The sequence below is a fragment of the Theobroma cacao genome, chromosome 4 (genome assembly GCF_000208745.1).
Source record: "Theobroma cacao cultivar B97-61/B2 chromosome 4, Criollo_cocoa_genome_V2, whole genome shotgun sequence".
Classification (NCBI taxonomy): Eukaryota; Viridiplantae; Streptophyta; class Magnoliopsida; order Malvales; family Malvaceae; genus Theobroma; species Theobroma cacao.
Window position 1 is genome coordinate 22,654,655 of NC_030853.1, and position 23,727 is coordinate 22,678,381.

Below are 23,727 nucleotides of genomic sequence, written 5' to 3' on the forward strand. Positions count from 1 at the left end.
AAAAATTCATTTGGCACCGTATACAAAAGTCATAGACAGCTCTCTACGCTAATTCTATCCCACGTTTTGCTGCCACTGCCAGCTGCTCCAAAATATTCTCTCCAATTTTAAAATATTTGGGCAAAAACAATCAATTTGTCACTGTCATGGACAATCTAACAACCTAACAAGGACCCCACGCACATGGGATTACACCACATTGCTTTAGTTAGTGTTCTTTTAGGCCTTCTTTCCCTCTTTGTTTTAAACCATCAAGCAAATGGGAACAATGGCAGGTTGTTTTTGCACCATGAAATAGGCATATGCCATAACCAGCATACATTGCCAAATACACAACAAAGCAGGACTACCAGTTAAGTGCAAATGACAGTGCAACACATTATTTTTTACACTCTTTCAGGAAATTTTAGATACAAATTACAACTGACTTGATCAAAACATATCGAGTGAAGGGGTGAAAAAAAATATATATTTATGCTAACAGTAAGTAAATGAATACGAATAACGAAAGCCAAATTTTGATTCCGTGGGTCAAGTAACAACAGCAAGCGCATCAGCTTATTGGATTCTGTCTGAGCTGAGCTCTTGCCAAATGCGATCACTTCTGCACTTCTGATCTCAACGCCCTTTAGGGTTCATGATCTGTGAGAAAACAGCACTAGGTGTCAACCCATCAGAGTCTTCACTAGCTAGGCTGCGACCACCAAGGCTCATACTCATACCGCTGCTCCTGGAATCTGTCACATTAGCATCAAAACCAAGGGATGCATTAGGATCTTTCTTGCCTTTACAGGTTACATCATAGGCCCCCTCCTCAATGTCCATTCCACCAATTCCTTTGCCACTCTCTTCTGCGCTCTCCTGTAGCTGCAGAGCAAACTCTAGGTTCCACAGAACATCACCCATAGATGGTCTATCAATTCCCTGATCGGCAACACACTTCATTGCAGTCTCAGCAAACTTTTTGAAGCATTCTGGTGCTATCTTCCCTTTCAGATAAGGGTCCATAATCTGATCAAGGATGCCCTTCTTGTGACAATGTGCAGCCCACTCTGCAAGGCTCACTTGCTCCTTCGGAAGTGTAGGGTTCAATGCTGGACGAGCACAAAGGATCTCAAAGAGGACGACCCCAAAAGAATAGACATCCGACTTATCAGTTAGCTGCTGCCGTCTGAAATACTCGGGATCCAAATAGCCAAAGCTACCCTTCACTACAGTGCTCACATGAGTATGATCCAATGTAGGGCCAGTTTTTGACAATCCAAAATCAGAAACTTTTGCCACCCACTTCTCATCCAGAAGAATGTTTGTTGTCTTGACATCCCGGTGAATAATAGTGTGTTTGGCACCAGTGTGGAGATAGTGTAAACCACGGGCAGCCCCAATGCATATTTCAAGCCTTTGCTTCCACGGCAGAGGAGGCTTTTGGGTTTTGTACAGATGTTCACGCAATGTTCCATAAGCCATATAATCATAAACTAAGATCATTTCACAGTTCTCTTCACAGTAACCAATCAATGAAACAAGGTGGCGGTGTCGGAGTTTGGAAAGCATTTCAATCTCAGTCTGGAACTCATGCACACCTTGCTCAGATAGTGGGTTGCCACGCTTGATTGCAACTTTAGTTGTCCCACCATCAATTTCTCCCTTGTAAACTTTGCCAAAACCTCCCACCCCAAGGAGTAAAGCCTCATCAAAGTTATTTGTGGCAGACTTGATCTCAGCAAATGAGAAGTGGCGGCAAAGGTTTGATGGAAGGGAGGATGCATAGCTTCCTGTCGTATTTGTTTTTGCTGAACCTGCAGAGTGTGAATTTCCATATAAAGAAAGAGGAAGCCATCCTGATGGACCATCACTTGTGCTCGTATCCTTTCCATGCCTACGGCGACGTAAAGCAGCAACAACACAGAAACCAACCATGAGAGCTAGAACCACTCCACCACTGACTACCCCAGCGATAATTGCCTTCTGGTTCTTCGAATGGCCTTGATGAGATGGCAAAGCCAATGATGGGTCGACTACACCTTGTTTTGGACCAGGGGTGGGATTTGGCCCTGCAAGGTTGCTTTTTGAATCACTTATCTTGAATATCTCCACGCCATTTAAGATTGCATCATAATACTGGGGCTTTAGATTTGTGGATGGATGCAATGCAAGCCAAAGATCCTGCTGTGGACTCCCTCCGGGAACAAGGACCACATAATCCCTATGCACAGGAACATCAACTTGTTCACCTGCCAGGGCAATCACATCAACACCAGTTTCGGCAGTCTGATTGTTGAGGAAGACATCAAACACTCTCTGATTAATCTTAGTGATGTTTTCCGTAAACTCACAGAAATGGAGCCTAACCAAGAAAGAGAATCCAGAGTCAATACTGAACATCCAGGTTAAATTGTACTTAATGTTTATTTCAGCTCTCGGCCCCATAGCTCTAGCAGTAGCGTACACATTTTTTGGTGCAATATAAGTGGGCGTGGTTCCATAATCAAGAGTGACATTTGGATCAGCAGCTCCTGAAACTCCATATGCTGCCCCAAAAAGGTATGGCTGATCATCATACCAAGACCTAAACAGACCTGTATCACCAGAAGGCGAGATATCATTTCCACCCACATTCAACCGGTAAACATTCTCAAGCGCTGTGCTGTTATCAATGGTGAATTGATTATTTTGACCCACAATCGTTATTCCATCGGTATTGCTGTAAATATCAGGCATTGACAAAACCTCAATCCCATTGACAAACGCATAAGCATTTGAAGGAGTTGAAGAGGGACTAAATGTCAAGTTCAAATGGTCGCCATCCACATTGATGGAATACTCCTTGATAATAAAGGCGTAATTCAAAGCTTCACTTGTTTGAGCAGCGCTGAAATTCTTAAGAAGAGTATAGGAACCACAAGTGACTGAAAACAAAGCATTGGTTGCATTCTGGCCATCATACGAATTAGCATGGAAATACAACCTAACAAACTTCCGACCAGCTACTACCGGGAAACTATAGGTGAAGTTAGAGAGAAAAACCCGGGCGGTCAAATAAGGAACTTCAGGAACCGCGGGATCTTGCGTGGCAGCTTGGGAAGGGACAGAATTAGTCCCACCTCCCACCAAAAACTTGGAACCAACATCCGGAGTCCATTTCCGGTTATCGTCATCGGTCAGCTCGGACTTCTCACCACAATTTAGGAGAATTTTCTCAGTTGGCACATAATCAGCAGCTAAGACGAGTTGAAATAACAAGGAGGCGAAAATGATAACAGACATGGGAAAGGAGTGACCAGCTGAGTTCCTCATGAACTCAAATAACAAATCAAATGGAGTTCACAATGCGAGATCCGGGACAGAGAAGACTTAATTTCAGAAAAAAAAAATTTTGAAAATATGAAAGGAACCCAGAATTCCTTAGCTAAAAGAGCATAAAGATTTCAGATCCAAAGGGCAAGCTAGCAACCTCAAAAAGATTAAAAAAAGAAAACCTCAAAAAGATAGATATCTAAAAGAATGCAAGAAAGACAGAAGGTTGCGTATGAAAGATGTGTAAAAGAAGAGACTTTCAAGCCATTTACCTTGAGGAAGCTCAAGAGAAGAGACTAGAGAACTCACGGAGTCAAATCGGAGAAGACAGCGACGGAGATATATGAGGCCGTTGTTTGTTTTGGGCGAGAGAAAGTGAAGAAAGAGAGCAGGTTAAAGGACCAGAAAACTGAACCACCCTTTTAGGAAGTTGGAGTTTTTAGTTTAGTTTTAGTGTCTGAATTCGAAGGTTAATTATTTTTAAGTTTGTTAGTTGCATTGACGTTGAATTTACTAGCAGTAGTAGTATAGTTTTTTTTTTCTCAATTCAGTTGTATGTTAAAATGACAAAAACACCCCTAAATGTGTTAAAATATTACTAAAAGAGGCTTTGATGATCGGATGACAGATCATGATGCACAGACAGAGGAAGGGAGGCGATCACAGGGAGGAGCAGATTAGGTGACGCGTACACGCGTTGTTTTTGCTTTCTGGTTTCCAAAATAGAACCAGAAAGTGGTTTTATTTATGAGCGTGGAGTTGAAGATTTTAGTTTTTGGGGCCCCTTTTGGAATATTGCATATGGGAGCGGTGGGTCCCACATCAAGGTGGGCCAAGTTGCGCATATCGTCCAGCTGTGCTCCATTTGCATCTATCTAGCCGCGTGATTAAGTTACTGTACAATAATCTTGAAATCCAAAGCATTTACGCAACATATATGTAAATTTACAAAATAATTATTCGAATTTATTTTTTAAAAAATTATGTACTAATTATTAAATTAAATATTTGAAATTTTATATTATATATTTGGAATGAAGAGAAGAAAAAAAATAAAGCAAATAAATCAAAAGTTTTTTTCTTATTTATAATATTATTATTTTAATATAATACCCAAATAAGCCTCTAAACTATTTAAATAATTTTAAATAATTTTATTAAATTCAATTAAATCTTTATATTTTTATTTTGGATCTTATAACTAATAATTGATTAATTATCATTAGTCCAAATGCTATTTATCATTTTATATCCACATGATATTGATGTGACATTAATATGAAATGTGACAAATATCTTATAATCATATTATCATGTGAAATTAACATATCACGTTATCGTCAATTATGATATATTAACATGTCATATTATCATCAATTATGATATTTTAGCATGTCGCGTTAGCTCCATGAGGTAAAAATGACAAATGATATTTTGATTAAGTTAATAATTAGTCATAAGAGTTTATTTGACTCGAAATAAAAGTATAAAAGCCTACTTTAACTCAAAATAAAAATATAAGGGCTTAATTGAATGCAATTGAAGTATAAAGACTTATTTAAATTTTTTAAAATAATTTTAAGAACTTTTTTGGATATTATGTTATTACCTTTTATTCAACTATTAAAAAATGATAAAATAGAATTTTAAAAACTATTTTCCTAATCACTAAACAAGGATGAAAAAATAAAAGATTTCCTTTAAGACAAGGTGACAAAATGAAATTGAATTTGAAAATTTATTCAAAGTAATTTAAAATCAAATCCAATTCAATCTCATTTTCAAAAATTCAAAGACCTAAATTTGAATAAACTCGAACCATAAAATTAGAATTTCCTAAGGATATTCTATCTCTCTCTTTCTTTTCTCTTTCAATAGCAATGATTTTTGTTTTTTTTTAAAAAAAAATTCAATAATTTTTATGCAAATATTCTTTAATAATTTTGTTTTTTATATCTTTCCCTGTCTCGCTAAATTTTTCTTTTGTATTCATATTATTTATTTAATGGTTTTTTAATATACTTTAAAGCTAATTTTATTAATATATATTTTATTTAAATTTATTACTCATGTTATTGCATAATTAAATTGATTTTTTATTTAATTTAAACTCTATTGTTCTCTCTATCGTTCCTCGTCTTTTTCTTTTCTTCCTTCCACTTCACTTTTTCTATGTTATACATAATTAAATAATTTAAATTGGTTATGAAAAGATTCCTCATTTTTTTTTAACTATGTTCACTATTTTGGTAATTGTTTATATCACAAATAGTAGTTTTTTACTTTTAATTTTATCTTCACATCACTTTTGCAACGCTACATCTATACATCATTTTTTATCTTTATATAACAATATAATCTATATCATAATTGTTGTATTTTCTTTTTTTTACTCTAAAGTTTCAATTCGTTCTATTTATATTTCAATTTTTTTAATTTTTATTTGCTTTTCCTCCATTCTCTCTTTATTTTTTTTCTCATTTTTCCCGTTGTTTTTCCTCTCCTTTTTTCTTTTTTCTCTTTTCTCCTTCCCTCGCCGATGACGAAGGGCTAGTCCAACCATAAGGCCCAAATCTGGCCCATCACGATCCTTCCTGAATGTCGGGCGGCATTCTCTTCCTCTCTCACCCTTGGGCCTTTGGTGCTTGAACTGGCATGCTGTTCCTCTAGCCCTTGTTCTTGCCGGCTCCTACCTCACTCTCTCCCTGCCCCTTTCTCTTCCTCCCTCCTTTTTATCTCTTCTGAAAAACGATAAGAAATAATAATATTCTCAAAACTCCTGTCCAGATTTTTACTTTTTATTTCCCGAAACTTTTTTTTCTAGTTTTATCGGCCAAACACATTACCTAAACGAATCACACATCAAAGCTTTGTAAATGAAAATGAAAGGATTCGTTCCAGTTTTGCTTACCTGCAATGAGTGAAAGCTGAAAACGACTTCACAAACTGTCCTGTTCCTGCAATCAATGGCTGCTGATTGGTTTCTTCTTCTTTCTTAACTTTGTTGAAATTGTTTCTCTCCTCTATCGAGTTTCACACACTACAGCAGAAGCTAAAGACTTAATTTTCCAACAAGTTTTTATCATATATGCAGAGACTGAGTGTGTGAGTGAGTGCCCAATTCTTTCTTTCCTTCTTTCATTCTTGCTTTATATTCTAAGTGCAAGTTTCATTGGACTCGATAGTTCGATTGTACCCCAAGAAATGCAATGATATTCACATCCCAACCACTACTTGTTGGACTCTTGAATCTGGACCTACTTCAGAAACTTAACTTGGGAGTGACTTCTTTTTTCAGCTCTATCAAATGTTACTGAAGCTAGCCTTCCCTTCTTTTCGAATTCAGTTTACCGTGTCTGTCTACCCCACCAGCCTATCATCTTACCCTATATCTGTTTTTGAAAGGGAAGGCAATGGCTGAATGGCTGACCAAAGCAAGAATTTTTTCTTAGCGTCAAAGCTAGAAAGATCATCCCCTCTTCCATACTCTTCTTGTTTCGCAATTTCAGACATCCAACTAAGAATTAGTAATGATTGTTACATTTGGATAGACAAAGTTGCACCCAAGACATGTATAAGTATGCTATCCTCGGAAGATGCAAAATGCAGCTTTTGAGTCAGTTTTCAGTGCCATGGATACTTGCAAGAGATGCTTCATTCTTACATTGGCCTTGGCTTTTTTCCTGATTTTCTTTGAAAATTCAGGGACCACTGTCTTTGGTTTTACTGAGGACAATGAGCTGACTGAAACCATGGTGGAGGAATCCCTGGATCATTCACCATATTTTAACACAAGGCAAGGGTACTAACCAATCAGAGGAGCATGCCTTCCCATTAGAATTTTCTAATGTTCAAGTTTAACTCTATTTCAAGTTTCAACAGTTACACATTATAACGTATTCATGATTTACTATGTATTGTTCAGGAAATATGATGTGGAAGACGTGGGAGATCAAGACTGGCTAATGGTGGAGAGGAACGGGAACCAGTTTGTTGTTAATGGTCAACCTTTCTATGTCAATGGATTTAATACCTACTGGCTGATGGTATTCGCAGCGGATCAATCTACAAGAGGAAAAGTCTCTGAACTATTCCAACAAGCATCTTCAGTAGGACTAACTGTTTGCAGGACTTGGGCTTTTAATGATGGCCAATGGCGCGCTCTTCAGAAGTCTCCATCTGTTTATGATGAGGAAGTATTCAAGGTACTAATCTCACTCTCAATGTTGATATTATTTGGTGTTCAAATTTTTATTAAGTTTTAGACGTACAAAATTTTGGTTTTGAACTAGTGGCATATTTAAATTGGCATTCATCAGATAATGTAATTTCGTATCCAAATTATTGCAGGCCTTGGATTTTGTGGTGAGTGAAGCAAAGAAGTACAAGATCAGGCTAATATTGTCTTTGGTTAATAATTGGGATGCATATGGTGGCAAGGCACAATATGTTAAGTGGGGGAAGGCTGCCGGCCTCAACTTGACTTCTGATGATGAATTTTTCTCTCATCAAACTCTTAGAAGTTACTACAAGGCCCATGTTAAGGTCAGTTCTTTTCTACCGTATGTTACAGTTTTGGTTTGTTGAATTTGCTGATCAACTCCATTCTCAATAGTTTGACAAAGTGGAATTCATTGAATGAACATTGTGTTCAGCATTTTACAAACTCCTACCTTAGTTACATTTCTGTTTATGTCTGTTGATTTTTTTGGCAATGTAGGCTGTGCTAAATAGAGTCAATACAGTCACAAACATAACTTACAAGGATGACCCTACAATTTTTGCTTGGGAACTGATGAACGAACCTCGATGCACCTCAGATCCCTCCGGCGATACACTGCAGGTTTGGTTTTCTTCTAAAAACTAGTGACAAATAAAATTATGTCAATTACCATCACAATCTGAAGCCACTAAATTCTACTGTTGTCATTATCTTCTAGTCATGGATAGCAGAAATGGCAGTGTATGTGAAGAGCCTTGACGCAAAGCACTTGGTTGAAATTGGACTAGAAGGATTTTATGGTCCCTCGGCACCTGCAAGGGCTCAGTTCAACCCAAATTCATATGCAACTCAAGTGGGAACTGACTTTGTAAGAAACCATCAGGCTCTTGGCGTTGATTTTGCTTCTGTTCACATTTATGCAGATTCCTGGTAAAGGCCGTCATTCCTTTTGTAACTATTGTAAACATTTTATACTTCCTATGATATGATACAGGCGTTATGCAGTTCATCAGTATTCAGTCATGCTAACATTAAAGACATATTAAGCTCCAGCATATGTGTGTCTGCCGCTTCATCATAATATGCTTTTGTGCTTATGCTCATTTGTCTACTCTTCTTCGTATTACGTGTATGGAAACTTCCTAATAGATGATTTAATTAATTTGTGAAGGATTTCACAAACTATTTCTGATGCTCATCTCCAATTCACAAAATCATGGATGGAAGCCCACATAGAAGATGCTGAGAAATATCTAGGAATGCCTGTTATCTTTTCTGAGTTTGGTGTATCCACGAAAGACCCTGGCTACAACTCATCATTCCGTGACACTCTTATTAGCACAGTTTACAAGACACTCTTGAACTCGACAAAGAAAGGTGGGAGTGGGGCTGGCAGCCTCTTGTGGCAGCTGTTCCCTGATGGGACAGACTACATGGATGATGGCTATGCAATTGTCCTTGCAAAGTCTCCTTCAACATCAAACATAATATCCCTTCATTCGACAAGACTAGCAATCTTTAACTCCATGTGTTCTTGGAAATGCCGTTGGGGTTGCAAGAAGAAAAATGCTCTGGAGACATTCCTCTACCATGATGATCTGTAAAACTGTTTATGGATGAAGGATCCTTCTAGGACAAGCATGAAACAAACAGCTATTATACATGTCAAATGAGAAATGAAAGAGAAAAGGGGAACAAATAAGAACTTTGTAGCGTATGATGTGGTCTCCACAACATGATTATCATCCAATCAAATTACTTGTTCCAGCAATACTTCCTATCTCTGTCTACAAACCATTATAAGCTTTTCTTTGTCTTATCACATGTAATCCATGTGGATCAGAATTTGGATACCAAACCTGCTGTTAAATTACAACATCCTTATCATGTACTCTGCATCTTCTCCCTGTTTATCCTTATCACTCTACCTGTCAGATTAATCAATGCAAATTCCAGACTTCAAAGGTCGGATCTGTAAGTTTTACACATAGGAAATTCTTTTGGCCATCAGTATCGTAGATCAATGATTCTTTCTTTCCCCTGATAATGCCATGCATTCGTGGTAATTTTGTTGGATTCAGAGCAAGTAGAGCAGAAACCCAAGTCTTTTTTGATTCCGGTCCTCTTCCTCATTCCAGTTAGATTATTAATTGCAAAGTTCTTTTGCTGTCAGTATTCTTAAGTGGTAACCTTTTAGGAAATTTAGTTGCAAACAACAAGAAATGTAATTCACTTTCAAGCAGAAGTTTTCACTCAAATAGATTATGAGGCTCTTTGTTGATAATCATTTCCCAAAACTATTACTACTTTATGCCCAACTTATCATGTTGCTATTCCCCAATCACTAGGGTAAGTCCTGGTTGAGCATACCACTATCGTGGAAGCTGTCTTCTTAAGCTTGAAAGGCAATGTCGCTGCTTGTTGCACTTCGCTGGCTTGCTCACAGGAAGAGTTGGACGAAGAGGTTTTATGACATTATTCTTCTCACTGATTTGCATAGTGGCAACACACTTATTCTGCACACTATTTGAAATCATTTGCCAATGTGGTTGGCCTTCTTCAGGTTCTGAATTAGATGTTGTTAGACTGGAGATGACTACCCACTCTCTGCAGTTGCTATATCGGAACCCTAAAATTGTTAATTGTAAGTGGTGGGCAAGGACTTGCAATCTTGTGTTTGGTTGTTACAGTTCTGATTACTTGAAACATGCTTTTCTCTGTGTTCCAAATGTAATCCCCTACTGATGCCAAAACCGTTTTATGAAACATTGCATTGCTTTGTGTAAGAGTCCCCTGACTGATATATTGATGTTTGAAGACAATTGGTTTTGTTAGTTGATGATTTGCACACCTTCAAAATAAGTCATGGTCATTCATAGCCATGTTTTGGCATTGATTGAGAAAGAAAACTTGCGAACACTGGAACAAGCTATTCATATCCAAAAGAGAAAAAAAAAATCTTTCAGCTTTGAAAGTGGAAATGTATAACTTTGTGATTCTAATCAGCTGTTAAATTATATATCAATAATGGACCTGTAATTGCTGCCAGGGTAAGTTGAATGTGAGTACATTTTGCAGACATTGACATTCAAGTTATATTCAGCAACTGGTGCAAAGAGCAGGCAAGGACCAAAAGAATTTTAACAATTATAGATATCAGAAGGCAAAGATTTACTCACCCCGCCAGCAGCAGATTACCTAGTTAAAGCTGAATTTTGAAAGAACAGCAGCTGCCTGGTCACCACCTAACAAAAAATAAGGATGCCTGAGGGCAGCAGCAGCAGATAAACGCCCCCTTCTAAGGTACCCTCTCTCTGAAATGAGCTTTGTGGCTAGGTCCCAACCTCTACCAGAGTCAAGATCCAAAATTGTTAAGTCAGGCCTTAACCGGGTTCTCTCCCTCCATTTGTTCAAGTCATATTGAACTGCTTTCAGTTCCAAATTAAAGTTCTTTAAGTATGCTGTTGACCTCAGGGAAGGTATTGCCATTTGCAGGAGTACAATGCCAGCAGAATACATATCAAATAGATCAGGACTGTTCAGCTGCAAGGATGAATACAAACTCCACTTGTCACTTTGAAAGACTACACACATATGCAGCCCCTAAGAAGCAGTAGAATTTTGATACATTCAGCACTACAAATGAAACAACAGACGAAAGAACCTTGTACCTGCCACAAAATTGGAGAAAGAAAAGCAGCAATTGGCTCTGGAGGAGGACTTGGTGTTTCCTCCGGTAGAACATATAGCTCAGGCGGGCAGTAGTCAGGATCAAGCAGCCCAAGGTTGGGTACATAGTTCTTGCCAATGCGAAGGTCTGTTGCTGCCCCAAAATCAATGAGTTTAATCTGTCCGCGTTTTGTCACCACTAGGTTGGCTGGCTTTACATCACGGTGAACAATACCTGTGTCGTGAATCTTCTTAAGTGAAGTAATGATCTGGCGCATTATTTGCTTGATGATTAATGCATTTCGTTTAACAGATTCTACTCCTTGCAGTACACGTCCAAACATGACAGACTCTAAGTTTAAAGGGAATCTTCGATCTTTCATGTAATCAGCAAGAGTGCGGTCTCCCTGTCACATGGACATCTCTACAATTAAATACATAAAGACTGAGTTGATTTAATCTACGTATGTTACAAATTTCAGCATGAATGAACCAGGACATATATAGGCCGTAGAGTTTAACAGCATATATCCTCCAAGATTATTAGTCATACTCAATTTTTGCCTTAAACGGTATATTAGTTTTAAAACCATCCTCACCATAATGTAATCTAAGGAAGCAGAATATGGCTTCAAAACAGGAGATTAAATGGATTTGCATATTTACAACTGACTGTTGTACCTCAAATTTCCAAACAAGCCACTTCCCACCCTTTATGAATTGTGAACTTGTTTTATCAGCAACAAAACTTCCAAGGAACTCAGCACATGTCTCTGGGGCTGCTCTTGAAAGCCTGTAGTTAAACCATTCCTCAAAATCTCCACATTCTTCAGCCCCTTGGACACCAACTTTAACCTGCAGCTTCCCAATAAGAAAATTTAAAATAAAAAAAATTGATATATTCGACTAAAGCATCCTAAAAGATCAGCTGGTTACCTTTTTGAGAATGACCTTCTCCTTAAACCTACCATCCATGTCCAGCCCTGTTCTTCCTCCTCTTTTTGGCCCTCTTTCTTCAACAGAAACATTCTTTGGAACAATCACACCAGAATAAACAATACCAAAAGACCCTTCTCCCAGCTTATCGCCAACCAAAAAATCAGTCCTCTTCAGGCTCCTCCTACCAGTCAAGTTGTCCAACCCTAGTTGCAGAGGAGCAAGAAGGTATGCATCAATGGCACCTATAAGAACACCTGGCCTTGCAGTCAAGTAAATCCATGTAAGCCCTGCAAAAAAAATGAAACCCCACTTCTGCACGTCTGTTAATTCCCCAGTAACCGTTTCAAACCGAACAAACCCGGATTTAATGACAGGGAATTGAGACAAGGACTGCCCCAACAAATCATCTGGGATGCTGCCAAAGAATGCATTGCACCTTCCTGGGTTACTTTTGAGACGGTTTGTGAAAGAAAAAAGATTAACTTGGGAAATGGACTTCAGAGGAGAGAAGCAAAGAATCTTAGGATTCTGCTGGACTGTTGCCGAAGTTGGGCAGAGCAGGGAAGCCATACTGGTTTTCCAATAGGGTGAACTCTTACGTTGCTAGTTGTGTCTGGTTTTTCACAAATTGAAATCGAAGCGTCAGCAGAAGGGCCAAAGGCTGCTTTTTGTCCACGTGTCTCTCTTAGATTTATCCATTGAGCATGATATATGTGGATACAAAACAGCCTGATTTGGCTTCCCAGTCAGCAAAAAGTGATAACTTTATGGGCGTCAGGCCTTTGATCTTAGAAAAAGACAAAGATGGCCTAACAGCTAAAGCAGTTTAGTTTATGCTCCTCCTTCCATTTGTTTTATATACAATATAATTTTTATAAATTAATAATTTTAATTAAATTATATTTTTAACTAGTTTCGATTTGAGATTAATATGTTAAATTAATAATTCATTAAATTTATAAAATAATATATTTAAAAAAATATATAAGTGTCTCTTTATATATAAATTAATAATTTTTATATATATCAAAATTATATATATATATATATACATGAATCAATTAAATTTTTTTTATAAAATATAATTTCAATATTACTTGTTTCTTCTTAAAATTGACATCTCTGTGTAAAATATGACTCATTGATGTCTCCTTGAACATCATTTTCAACTTTTCTTCAATTTCATCTTTTTTGTCATTTTTCTTTTTAATAATTTACTAATTATGAATAATGATAATTTATAATTCTATAATTAAATAAAATTCGTATAATTATGATATACAATAAAAATATTATTTTATTAATATATAAAATAAAAAATATATTGATAAATTAATATATAAATTAATAAATTATTAATTTATCGATTAAATAATATTTCCATTCATGAATAAATTTTCATGATTTTAATAATATTAATTTATAAAAATTTTACTTATCTTTGGGAAACAGATAGAAACAATATGATTTGAAAGTGGTAAAGTTCACAATCTTTTAAGTCTCTATTATAATTTCACATAACTATAAAGTAGCATAGAAGTTGGGCTAACATGCCCATGAAGGACAGACTTGAAGTAAAATCAGACATCTATAATCTGAGCACAGAACATAAATGTGCCCCGGTTCGCCTTCCACGGTCTTTCTTTCAAACACGAAACAGTATGGACCCAAGGTACACTAACGCAAGGCACTACTCTGACGACAAGGGGTTATAGGCCTTATGTAGGTGAAATCGGTGAAAGGGTTTACATTGGTTTTTGGGCTAGAAGCTGGGGAAAACGACAATGACATGTCAGTCCATCGCTTGTCAAAGTTGGCGATGCAATGCTTCCCAGCAACTTCAGGACGAAAACAGGGTTGGATTTCCCTGGCCTCTAGTTTCTTCCAGTTGATTGGCTTGAACCACTTGTGTCGCTTAATTTCCTCGCTTCCAGTTGGTCCACTCCCAAGGCGCTTGCTGGCATCTTTATGTAGCAGCTAAAACAGCAGAAAACCAATTATCAGAATTTTTGAATCACAAATATATAAAACCCAATAATCAATTCCTCAACTAATGATAATAATGAATCTCCTTGCTCCCACCCCCCACCCATAACCCCACAAAAAGTGTTAGCAAGATCGCCCATACAGTTTGTTTCGTGCAAGGGCTGTCAGGTGAATCATAAACAGAAAAGACATAGTTCTAGACTGGGGTATGAGCATTCATTCCATTATGTAAATTAGGAATGGAAGGAGATCCCAACATCCTCACTTACCATCATGAAATCAACCAGAAAGATGCTAATAATGTGTCGACACTCAAGACTTGAGACTGGAAATGAGAAACATAAATTAAGGCTTTTGAATATTTACCCCTTTCAACAGAGAATGTGCTTCACCAGTAAGGAAGCTGGGCAGCTTGATCCTCTCCTTAACAATCTTCTGCTGTACTTTTTCCCTATTTCCACCAATAAAAGGAGGCTGCAGGAACAGAAAGCACCAAAAATGAATGTTTAATTCTCACAAACTGCCATAACGCAAAAAAGCTCCCAAAAGTGTACCTAATGTTGAAATAGCAAAAAAAAAAAAAAACCATGTTTTTGATGTTGCTGAAATAAGTCCTTTGAGAGACTTGCAATCCCATATAAAAGGCCTACGAGGTCATACATAGATGTTACAAAGTCATGATGCTTTATCTTGAGCAAAGCATGGTTACCACCTTCCAAATATAAAATATACTTCATTTGTCAACCAAATCAATCACTCTCCTTAGACCACCTTGATCTGAACCAATGCTTCCTCTCTTTCTGTATTCCTATGTCATTCTCTACACTTGATTTGCTTATCTATACAATCTAAATATTCAACTAATTCCTAATATAGGCACTGAGGTTGTGCAGACTCATAATGAATATTTCATCATCTAACTCAGACATTAAGTAAATAAAATGTGTGTCTATACTACCAGTTTCTGATGAAATTCACCATGATTATATAAATTTGTCTCCTGAAGTCGACATTAAGGATCCAACAAAAACCCAGTCTACCAATATTTGCATGTAGAAACCCAAAACTCATCCAACGAGCAAATAATAAATAGGTAAATAACAAATGAAAGTAAGCAATTGAACATCCAACATAGCAACATTAAATGCAGAGAGAAGAAAGCAGCAAAAGATGGAAACACCTACCTTTCCTGTAAGCATTTCATATAATAAAATCCCAACACTCCACCAGTCTGCAGCCTTATCATGGCCCTTCCCAGCAATTATTTCAGGTGACATGTATTCCAGTGTTCCACAAAATGAGTTTGATCTCGTATTTTCGTCAAATTGCTTAGCCAGGCCAAAATCAGTCAACATTACCTGCACAAAACATGGTAAAACGGTTATTTTAAATTTGTTCCTCTTACAGCAGGCACAAATAATGATGTGTAGATAAAGAGGAGAAAGTGAATACATGGCCATCAGCATCCAAAAGAATATTTTCAGGTTTAAGATCCCTGTGCATTATGCCATTTGCATGAAGGTGTGAAACCGCAGAAACAATCTCAGCAGTGTAGACACGAGCCAGGTCCTCTCTGAAAAACAAATCAAACTACTAATAAACCATTTGACCTTGTGTTGGCCAAATTACAACAATACAATCCAAGGATAAAAGTGATACCTGAAAAGACCATGGTGGTAAAGCTGAAAGAAAAGGTGCCCCCCATTAATGAAATCCAGAACAAGGTACAACCTATATTTGGTCTGCAAATCAAGACAACGGAAGCTTAATGCTCCAAAATTTGCCAAAGAATAATTTATATTAAATTCATTAGCTATAAGGCAACATAAATATCTAACTCCTCAAACATCTGTTACAAGCATATAAAAATATATTCTGAAGATTAGAGTCATGGAAGAGAAATTACTTGGAATGAGTATTTGAGCTGGACAACGAAAGGATGATCAACTTTTGTTAAAATATCCCTCTCAGCTTTCATGTACTCTGCATGATTCTTCTCCATTATCTTGTCCTTCCGCATGACCTTCATTGCATAAATTTCTGGTGTGCCCTTTTTCCTTACCTGATATACTTTTCCAAATGCACCCTGCCCAACAACCTTCAAAACCTCAAAATCCTCAATGTCTATGCTGCGGACCTTCATGTGATCTCCATTAACATCTTCAACAAACTTCTTATCATCACCATCTCCAAGAGATTGCTCCTCAACTTCACTGATAGTTTCTCCCTTAACACACCCTACCATATGCCCAGAATCCCCTGTCTCACTTAAAGTGAGTTTGCTTAGGTTCAAGCATTGACCAACACAAGAAGAGGGGCCACGCAAAGAATGTGATCGGTTGTAAACAATAGCTGGTTCATCATAAACAAGTGCAGTCACAACTGCAGCAGAAAGAGTATTGTCTAGTTCACCACAACTGACATCTATTGAGGCCTGAACTGGCGGGGGGCCGAAAACATCAGAAAAATCTAACTCAACCTGATCAGGCACAACAGCTTCCAGGGGACTTACAGGAAACAGTAACTGAGCATCAACAGGTTTACATGTTCCAGCCTTGGTCAAACCAGTTAACTGTGAGGAAACCATGTTATCAAAGTATTAAGAGGCCAATTTGCCAACAAAGTAACGAGTGATCACTATGGCTCAACCCCCCTGAAAAGTCTCCTAAGGGTGTACTACTACAGGACTCCTATCAATGGCCTTGATCAAGACAAAGTTGACGTATGTGATAGGAGTTCCGAGAAACTTTGGAAGTAAGCAGAACAAGATCCAGAAGAAGAAGTCGTTCTTGTTTCCCGATTTGCAGGAAACAGTGGAAGCTCCAGTGGTTCTCGAATTCATGAAGATCGTGCAGTCAAATCTGCCACTCAAAGTTCACAACAAAATCCTAAAATTAGCAACAGAAAAATCAAACGATCTTTTTTTCTTTTAACATGATAATGATAATCTAGAAATTGACACAATTATAAAAATTGGGGAAAAAAGAAATAAAAAATTGATCTTGCAATGAGAAGGACAAAGAAAAAGGTCCTTCCATTACTGATAAACGATGGCTAAAGCAGAAAATCAAGACTTTTAAGAGAAAATTACTGAGACCAAGCAGATTCTAAAAAAGAAACTTAGCAAGCAAAAGAGTTTAAAATACGAAATTACAATCGCCAACCACATAACAAGCTGGTTTTTTCTTTTTTTACAATTTAATGTCTTATCCTTTTACTCGAAATACGATCAATAAGATAAGAAAAACTGCTAAAGTCGGAAAATTGGAAGACAAACGTTTCCAATCTTAGTTAAAAAAAAAAGTCGTCTAATTCTCTTGCAATTTACAAGGATATTCAAATCTACTTATTTACCATATAACTAAATTGTTCATACAAAGAGGGTAAACGGATACAAGCTCTTGGCTTTTTTTATTTGATTGAAAGAGAATCTAAGATATATAAATGAACTGAAACTTCATAAAGAAGCAGAAACGCATGCAGAAAATTACTTGATAAATATTGACGAACAAGAATGACGTTTTGTTAGTTGTAACAGAGAAACAAAACCGAACTGATATAAAGCCATCAAATTCAAAAATAAAAGTGCCAGCTCATCTAACAATAAGGACGCCATCGATCATAATCGTTCCTATTTTCTTTCCCATACCCATTTAAAGAGAATAACAAAGAAAAATAAAGCGCGAAAAGAGAGAGGAAGGCGATTAGATTTACGTGAAAAGAATTACCTGGGAAGGGTGCGTGCCGGGAAGAAGCAAGGGCCAAGGATTTTCTTTGACGGAACTAATGCTTGAAACAACGCGACGCGTCGCCACTTATATACCAACATAACAACCCGTCTCTCCGCATATTCTATTCTATTCCTCTGTTCCCCTATTAATTTTGGATTTCGATGCTTCCGTTGGATGCATTAAAAGTACACGTGGCTTATTTATACTGGTTGATTGATTAGATCGCTTTATTTTTTTATTATTATTATTATTAAATTTAAAATAAAAACGAAAAGGAGGATCCACTTGGACTCAACTTCGAATATGCTGGCTTTTAATTCAGGACTGGATTGGCAAGGCTGGCACATATTTTTGAGTTGGCAACCAGCATTACATTTACCCCAAACTATTTCACCAAATTACTGGAATTGCCATTTACGTGATTCGCTTTCTGTTCTCGGTTTCGTTTCGAAGGGGCCCCTACGCCACGTAATATAAGTTAAGAGCAGCATCCGTCCTCTTTTTTTTTATTTTTTTCTTTTTATATAAATATATTTATTTTGCTTTTGGAACGATGAAATGAAATTATCCCAACGAAAGCAATACTAAATTGGTCTCAACTACCTCATCAATCCAACTTTTTATAATAATTATAACTTATTCGTGATTCTGTCGGGAATATATTTATATAAATGGATAATGCCATCCATTCATAGTTAAAACAATAAAGTGGTCATCAATAGATGAAAAGGAATTTTCAATTAAAGTTTTATTTGTACGTAGTAAGAGACGCATTAGACTATTTAATCAAGTGGTAAGCTAAGTATCCGCTGAAAAAATATTATAGATTTGAGCCGTCAACAGTTTAAGATTTCACATTAGATTTACTATACCCTAATTTAAAAAAATTGTGTTACCCCATTTTGAGGAATTGTTTGTCTAATTAATATTTTTGAATATTTTATATAATAATAAATTTTGTCATTACAAAATTTTATTATTTTTAAATTACAGAATTAATTTTTTTTTAAATAACAATGTCGGTACAAAACTTTGTCGTATTTGCAACTACATAGCTCTAAGCTACATCTTTTTTATTGTAATGTCTTTTTTAAATATATTTTGGTGACAACAGTTTTTTGATTGCAAGAGCTTATCATGTTTGCGATGATAAGCTTAACATCTTAATTGTCACGTGACTAAAGACAACCTTTGTGGTTGTAAAATTTGGTCTTATTTGCAAGTATTTTATAAATATCTTTTTATAATTACAAATTGAATCATTACCATATCTTATCACATTTATAACAATAATTGCATAGATTGAACCTTATCATATTGGCTATGACATTTTTATCAATTTAAAGTTTAAGATTTAACTTTATACTATTAACATTTTAAAAATTAAAAAATGGAAATAATCAAAACACCAATATTTGGAATTGGGAATGTGAGTCATCTGCTTAAGATTTTAATTGGGTAACATCACATTTTCATGTTTGATATAAAATATTATCAAAAAAATATTTTATTTCCTTAAATATTATACTTTATTTTTATCTCCTTAATTTAACCTCAGCACTACCATTCATATATACATATTATATATATTTTTTATTTTTCATTATTTGCATACATAATTGTTGCCTGTTAAGAGGAAATTGATTGTAAAAGATAAATATTCTACTACTATTAATATTACTAAAAGCATTTGTTATTTATTTTTTAAAAAATAAAAGTAAAAAATCATTAACCAAAGAAGGTCAATAACAAAAAAATAAAAAAATAATTTAAAAGATACTTTTTATTATGTTTAAAATAATTATAGGTATTATTACAAAATAATTGTTTTTAATAGTTTTGGACATTACTAAAAAAATAAAAATTTGATAACTTTCACATATTTCTAAATTTAAATAATTAATATTCAACTATTATAAAATTTTTTCATATTATTATTTATTATTTTAAATATTAAAGTTTAAAATTTAAAATTTTACATGTAAGTTTATCATGTAAATTACATAATTTCTCCAAATTGTAATCATATTTTTTTTTTCATATATATCAAATATTGCAATGTTACGTGGTGAGCAATTGCATTACAGTTCGTTCCAAGCGATTACATTCCCATTTCCAATAGGCTAGGCGCCAGGGGCCATTTCCTTGTGTTTTTCATTTGTTATGTTCAAGATCACTTTTCTCGTGCAAAAATTTGGAGGAAACTCTTGGTGCTTGTAGCCACTGATAAGCACCTGAGCAACAGCGGCGTCGAAGTGGCCGTGGCCCATAGCCATAAATTGAAATCCGCATAGCTCCGCCTCTGACGACCAAAGCTTTGAGGAATTAGCATGTGCAACTGCGTCCTCTGGAGCCCCAGCCCCCTGCCCTTTTCCTTTTCCATCATCAGACTTGGAAATACCACGATCAATAACGTACAGATTCCAGGTGCCCATTTCCCAATTATCAGAAATGATGGCAGATTACAGCTTATTGAATGCAGTATGAAAGCCACTCCATCTCCAAGATCCGGCTCAGAACAGGAGGGAGAGGGATATGGCGAGTTGGAGTTTGAAGACAAAGGGGACAACGAATTCGAGCTCCGACGACGTCGCAGCGATGCTAGCTTGGAGAGAATTAGTGCCGACGAATTGAGGGGCAAGAAGGGGAGTGGAAAACGCGCGGATGAATTGGTTAAAATGGAAAGCAGGAGGAGGCAAGTGATGAAGAGGTCAAATATGGTGGCAAAGCAAGTCATAAGTATCCAATCTGCTCAAAGCTTAGGCTTTGTGTCTCAATTATGGGTGGATACCACTTCAGTCAGTACTTTCTTCTTCACAGCCCATTATTATTATATTATTATTGTTGTATTATTGCCAATTTGCAGTTGAATTTGGAATTTTGGTATTCATTCTATCTATATCTATGAAATATATCATTTCTACGAGTATCTTTACGCCTGAGTTTGGTTGTTAGTTTTATTATTCACATGTTGATTCTGGAAGTAAAAAGCAAAAGCTTTTCTTCAATAGAAAAGCAAGAGCTTATATTATTACCGAATTAAAAGTTAAAAATTTTACTTTTTGAATACCAAAATGTTTGATTTTGTTACTGTATGGAACAATTATGTTTGAACATGTTATGCATTTATTTGTTTGTTTTTAAATTAAATATAATATGAAAAAAGTAAGTAGCAAAAGTCACAGCCAAATGGAACCTCGTTAGTTGCTCAAGTTGTTAATAAACATTGTGTTGTTAATTTTTTCAGTGGCTGGTGTTGGTTGTGGAGGTGAGGCCAAGCTTGCTTGCTGGGGAATCAGAAAGGTTTCTTCTGCAAGATGTTGAAATGGTAACAGATAGTATGTTTTTGTATTTGCATTTAAATGCTGCTAATTACATTTCAGTCTCTGGTTCATGTGTCTATAAATTCGCCTTTAACCACAACAGAGTGTGTGTCTGTAGATAAAGGATTATGCTTTGCTTCAGCCACTATTTACAATTACCTTCCTTGCCTGTAATTTTCTGCACAGCAGTTATCTTTTCCATATAGTATGTAATGCTTTTTTGTTCTTTCACAGGTTGGTGATGTTGTGCTTGTTAAAGATGAGAGTGTGATGGAGAATGATTTTAAAATGATTAGACTTGAGACTCTGGTAGGTGTTGTTTCTTACCGGTAATACTCCACTGTTCAGATGTAAATCTCATCATTTGTGATCTATAATTCGTTGATAATTCTGCCCACATTATTAATTACGGTGTCTTGTATAGAATAGAGTTTTTCAATGCACATTTTCTGCTATGTGTTTGGTGGTATGAATTGTCTCATGATTGGTATGATGCAGAGATGAGGACTAGTTGTTCATTTGAAGTGAAGTAGTATTGTTTCAGCTGGCGACTTCTAGTTGTTTTAGAATGTAGAGACTTGACTTGCAATTTGGAGCCAGCACTTATAAAATGCAACCGTTGACTGTTGAACAATGTCATGGTTCTGTCATCTGTGGAAATTATGCAGAAAACTTGAAATCTTTCCATGTCTTGGAGTCAACTGGTTTTCTATTTTATTAAATTTGAAAGTATGCACAAAATGATTTTAAGTGATGATTATTATTTTTACCATGGTTTTTTAATATACAAGTGAAGCTCATATACTAAATTCTCATGGGATATTGAAATTGGCCCTTTGTTTTTTCCTTATTTTCTATCTTAGATTTTATTTTTGAGAGCTTCATTTCTGATGTTTGTTAGGTAGGATACAGAGTTGTAACACCAGGACATCAAAATATTGGGAAGGTGAGTACATAGTTTATGCACTAGAAAATCTCTACTTATTTCAGTTTGATTTACAATTATCATCTCATATATCTTGTCTGATTCTAGGTGCGGGGCTATAGTTTCAACATTAATTCAGGGGCTGTTGTGTCTCTTGAGCTGGATTCTTTCGGGATATCCATCATTCCATCGAGTTTGGTAGTCTGACTGCTCCTTTCCCTTTTAATATAGTTAATATCAAGTAATAGAAGAATGCAGATTGCCAGTAGTATTTACCTTCATAACCAGATTATGATTCCAGGTGAGCACTTATGCTTTGCTTGTTGAGGATGTGCTGGAAGTTATAGCTGACACAGTAGTTGTTCAAGAAGCTGCAGCCTCACGCATACAGAGGCTGACAAAGGTATCTTACTTGTCACTGAGTGTTTCTATTAAAAAGTACTTGTTTGCTAATTTTTCTGATTTGGACCAGTGGTGAAGTTCGAAAGTAGCTCTTGTCATTTCAAATGTATGTACTGGCACTCATGTAGATATGCATGCTTATTTGGCCCAGTTTAACTCAGCAATACCACCTTTATGCACAAGATTTCTGTACATGCACTTGGTAAAGCTTAATCTAGACCCTGCAATCATAACTAAGAAGCTTGTATTGAGGCAAACAAGCAACTTTTCCTGTGTCTGGTTCACAAGCATACAACTATTCTACTGCCGCTCTTCTGTAGTCTTTGGCTGACTGAATCTGGGCATGCATACATAGTAGCATATCAACATCTTGTATGATCACTATGTTTATGGTTATACCAATAAGTGGACATCTTATAATCTATGGATTACTTCCTAATTCTTTTCAGATCTTTAGTAATAACTACTTCTCAGTTCTAGGGATCATTCGGAATGCCACGACTCAGTCTTGGTCTAACACCCTAAGTTGGCTAATAAGTTAATCTCATATAGCTATAAAAGCTGATATCTGCTTACAGAATTGAAAACACTTGCTGCCAGAGGTGCTTGCTAATATGTTTCATTTTATCTATAATATAAATTCTACCAGTAGTTAAATTCTTGACTTGCTTATGCCAGGGTTTCTGGGATGCTCAGAGTGCTGGTATTTCCTTAAATGAGCACACAGAATATGATGATGATGATGAAAGGTCTATTAATCTTGGTGATGGTTGGAGAACTCGGAGAGGTTTCAGTGGGCAGAAGTCGCGTTCAAAGAAGAGGGAAGCAGATGATGATTGGGAACTTCCAATGGACTACTTGTGAATTGGTTTTAGGTCTTCATGCTTGATTATTTTCTCCCTTTCTTTTGTATGCATATATATGAAAGAAATTGGTAGTAATCCTTACAGCATTAATCCTCATCCCTCTTTATTTTTCTTTCTTCAAATTTTACATAATCAAGGTGTAAATTATGTGAATGGAAGTTGCTGGCTAATTGAAATTTGAAGCCACCCTTTCGTGTTTATCATCATGTTCTCCCTTTAACTTTCTGGAGGCTACTGCAGATGAAGGAAAGAGTGTTATGATCATCTGTAATGGATTCTTGGAGTCATTTTGCATTACTTGTTCCATTACTGGCATGTGGTTGCAGATGGACTGCAGCTAAAAACCAAGGATAGTATATGATATAAT

General features: G+C 36.2%; 5 protein-coding genes across 8 annotated transcripts; 2 read left to right on the plus strand and 3 right to left on the minus strand.

The window, feature by feature from the left end:
* On the minus strand, nt 280-3,757 carry LOC18602195 (receptor-like protein kinase FERONIA). The gene has a single exon (XM_007033429.2). It carries the CDS (start codon nt 3,295-3,297, stop codon nt 619-621), a length of 2,679 nt encoding a protein of 892 aa, XP_007033491.1. The 5' UTR covers nt 3,298-3,757; the 3' UTR covers nt 280-618.
* On the plus strand, nt 6,821-9,803 carry LOC18602196 (mannan endo-1,4-beta-mannosidase 6). Of its 2 annotated transcripts, none has more exons than XM_018119457.1 (6): nt 6,821-7,099; nt 7,223-7,502; nt 7,648-7,842; nt 8,018-8,140; nt 8,238-8,449; nt 8,691-9,803. In XM_018119457.1, exons 1-6 carry the CDS (start codon nt 6,894-6,896, stop codon nt 9,121-9,123), a joined length of 1,449 nt encoding a protein of 482 aa, XP_017974946.1. In that variant the 5' UTR covers nt 6,821-6,893; the 3' UTR covers nt 9,124-9,803. The 2 variants fall into 2 exon arrangements, with proteins under 2 accessions (XP_017974946.1, XP_007033492.1); XM_007033430.2 differs by having other exon boundaries at nt 6,821-7,093.
* On the minus strand, nt 9,032-12,697 carry LOC18602197 (serine/threonine-protein kinase STN8, chloroplastic). Of its 2 annotated transcripts, XM_018119456.1 has the most exons (5): nt 12,125-12,697; nt 11,870-12,043; nt 11,191-11,595; nt 10,699-11,062; nt 9,032-9,117 (listed from the first exon to the last, which is right to left on the minus strand). In XM_018119456.1, the coding sequence occupies exons 1-4, from the start codon at nt 12,695-12,697 to the stop codon at nt 10,718-10,720; spliced, it is 1,497 nt and encodes a 498-aa protein (XP_017974945.1). In that variant the 3' UTR covers nt 9,032-9,117; nt 10,699-10,717. The 2 variants fall into 2 exon arrangements, with proteins under 2 accessions (XP_017974945.1, XP_017974944.1); XM_018119455.1 differs by lacking the exon at nt 9,032-9,117 and having other exon boundaries at nt 10,376-11,062.
* On the minus strand, nt 13,592-17,942 carry LOC18602199 (serine/threonine-protein kinase AtPK2/AtPK19). 2 transcript variants are annotated; one of them, XM_007033435.2, is made up of 7 exons: nt 17,842-17,942; nt 16,020-16,974; nt 15,773-15,855; nt 15,566-15,686; nt 15,298-15,471; nt 14,480-14,587; nt 13,592-14,104 (listed from the first exon to the last, which is right to left on the minus strand). In XM_007033435.2, the coding sequence occupies exons 2-7, from the start codon at nt 16,698-16,700 to the stop codon at nt 13,805-13,807; spliced, it is 1,467 nt and encodes a 488-aa protein (XP_007033497.2). In that variant the 5' UTR covers nt 16,701-16,974; nt 17,842-17,942; the 3' UTR covers nt 13,592-13,804. The 2 variants fall into 2 exon arrangements, with proteins under 2 accessions (XP_007033497.2, XP_017974107.1); XM_018118618.1 differs by lacking the exon at nt 17,842-17,942 and adding an exon at nt 17,605-17,675.
* Nucleotides 19,923-23,654, plus strand: LOC18602200. The gene is made up of 7 exons (XM_007033436.2): nt 19,923-20,642; nt 21,092-21,172; nt 21,402-21,476; nt 22,069-22,113; nt 22,201-22,290; nt 22,394-22,495; nt 23,173-23,654. The coding sequence occupies exons 1-7, from the start codon at nt 20,175-20,177 to the stop codon at nt 23,356-23,358; spliced, it is 1,047 nt and encodes a 348-aa protein (XP_007033498.2). The 5' UTR covers nt 19,923-20,174; the 3' UTR covers nt 23,359-23,654.

Excerpts from the sequence above, each read along its gene's own strand:
- LOC18602195 (XM_007033429.2), bottom strand. The coding sequence starts at position 3,297 with ATGAGGAACTCAGCTGGTCACTCCTTTCCCATGTCTGTTATCATTTTC.
- LOC18602196 (XM_018119457.1), top strand. The coding sequence starts at position 6,894 with ATGCAAAATGCAGCTTTTGAGTCAGTTTTCAGTGCCATGGATACTTGC. Across the intron at positions 7,843-8,017 it reads ACTACAAGGCCCATGTTAAG|GCTGTGCTAAATAGAGTCAA; the intron begins GTCAGTTCTTTT and ends TTGGCAATGTAG. Across the intron at positions 8,450-8,690 it reads CACATTTATGCAGATTCCTG|GATTTCACAAACTATTTCTG; the intron begins GTAAAGGCCGTC and ends TAATTTGTGAAG.
- LOC18602197 (XM_018119456.1), bottom strand. The coding sequence starts at position 12,697 with ATGGCTTCCCTGCTCTGCCCAACTTCGGCAACAGTCCAGCAGAATCCT. Across the intron at positions 12,044-12,124 it reads AGAAGGTCATTCTCAAAAAG|GTTAAAGTTGGTGTCCAAGG; the intron begins GTAACCAGCTGA and ends GGGAAGCTGCAG. Across the intron at positions 11,063-11,190 it reads TTTCTCCAATTTTGTGGCAG|CTGAACAGTCCTGATCTATT; the intron begins GTACAAGGTTCT and ends TCATCCTTGCAG.
- LOC18602199 (XM_007033435.2), bottom strand. The coding sequence starts at position 16,700 with ATGGTTTCCTCACAGTTAACTGGTTTGACCAAGGCTGGAACATGTAAA. Across the intron at positions 15,856-16,019 it reads AGCTCAAATACTCATTCCAA|ACCAAATATAGGTTGTACCT; the intron begins GTAATTTCTCTT and ends CTTGATTTGCAG. Across the intron at positions 15,687-15,772 it reads TACCACCATGGTCTTTTCAG|AGAGGACCTGGCTCGTGTCT; the intron begins GTATCACTTTTA and ends TTTGTTTTTCAG.
- LOC18602200 (XM_007033436.2), top strand. The coding sequence starts at position 20,175 with ATGTGCAACTGCGTCCTCTGGAGCCCCAGCCCCCTGCCCTTTTCCTTT. Across the intron at positions 21,173-21,401 it reads TTCTGCAAGATGTTGAAATG|GTTGGTGATGTTGTGCTTGT; the intron begins GTAACAGATAGT and ends GTTCTTTCACAG. Across the intron at positions 22,496-23,172 it reads GCATACAGAGGCTGACAAAG|GGTTTCTGGGATGCTCAGAG; the intron begins GTATCTTACTTG and ends TGCTTATGCCAG.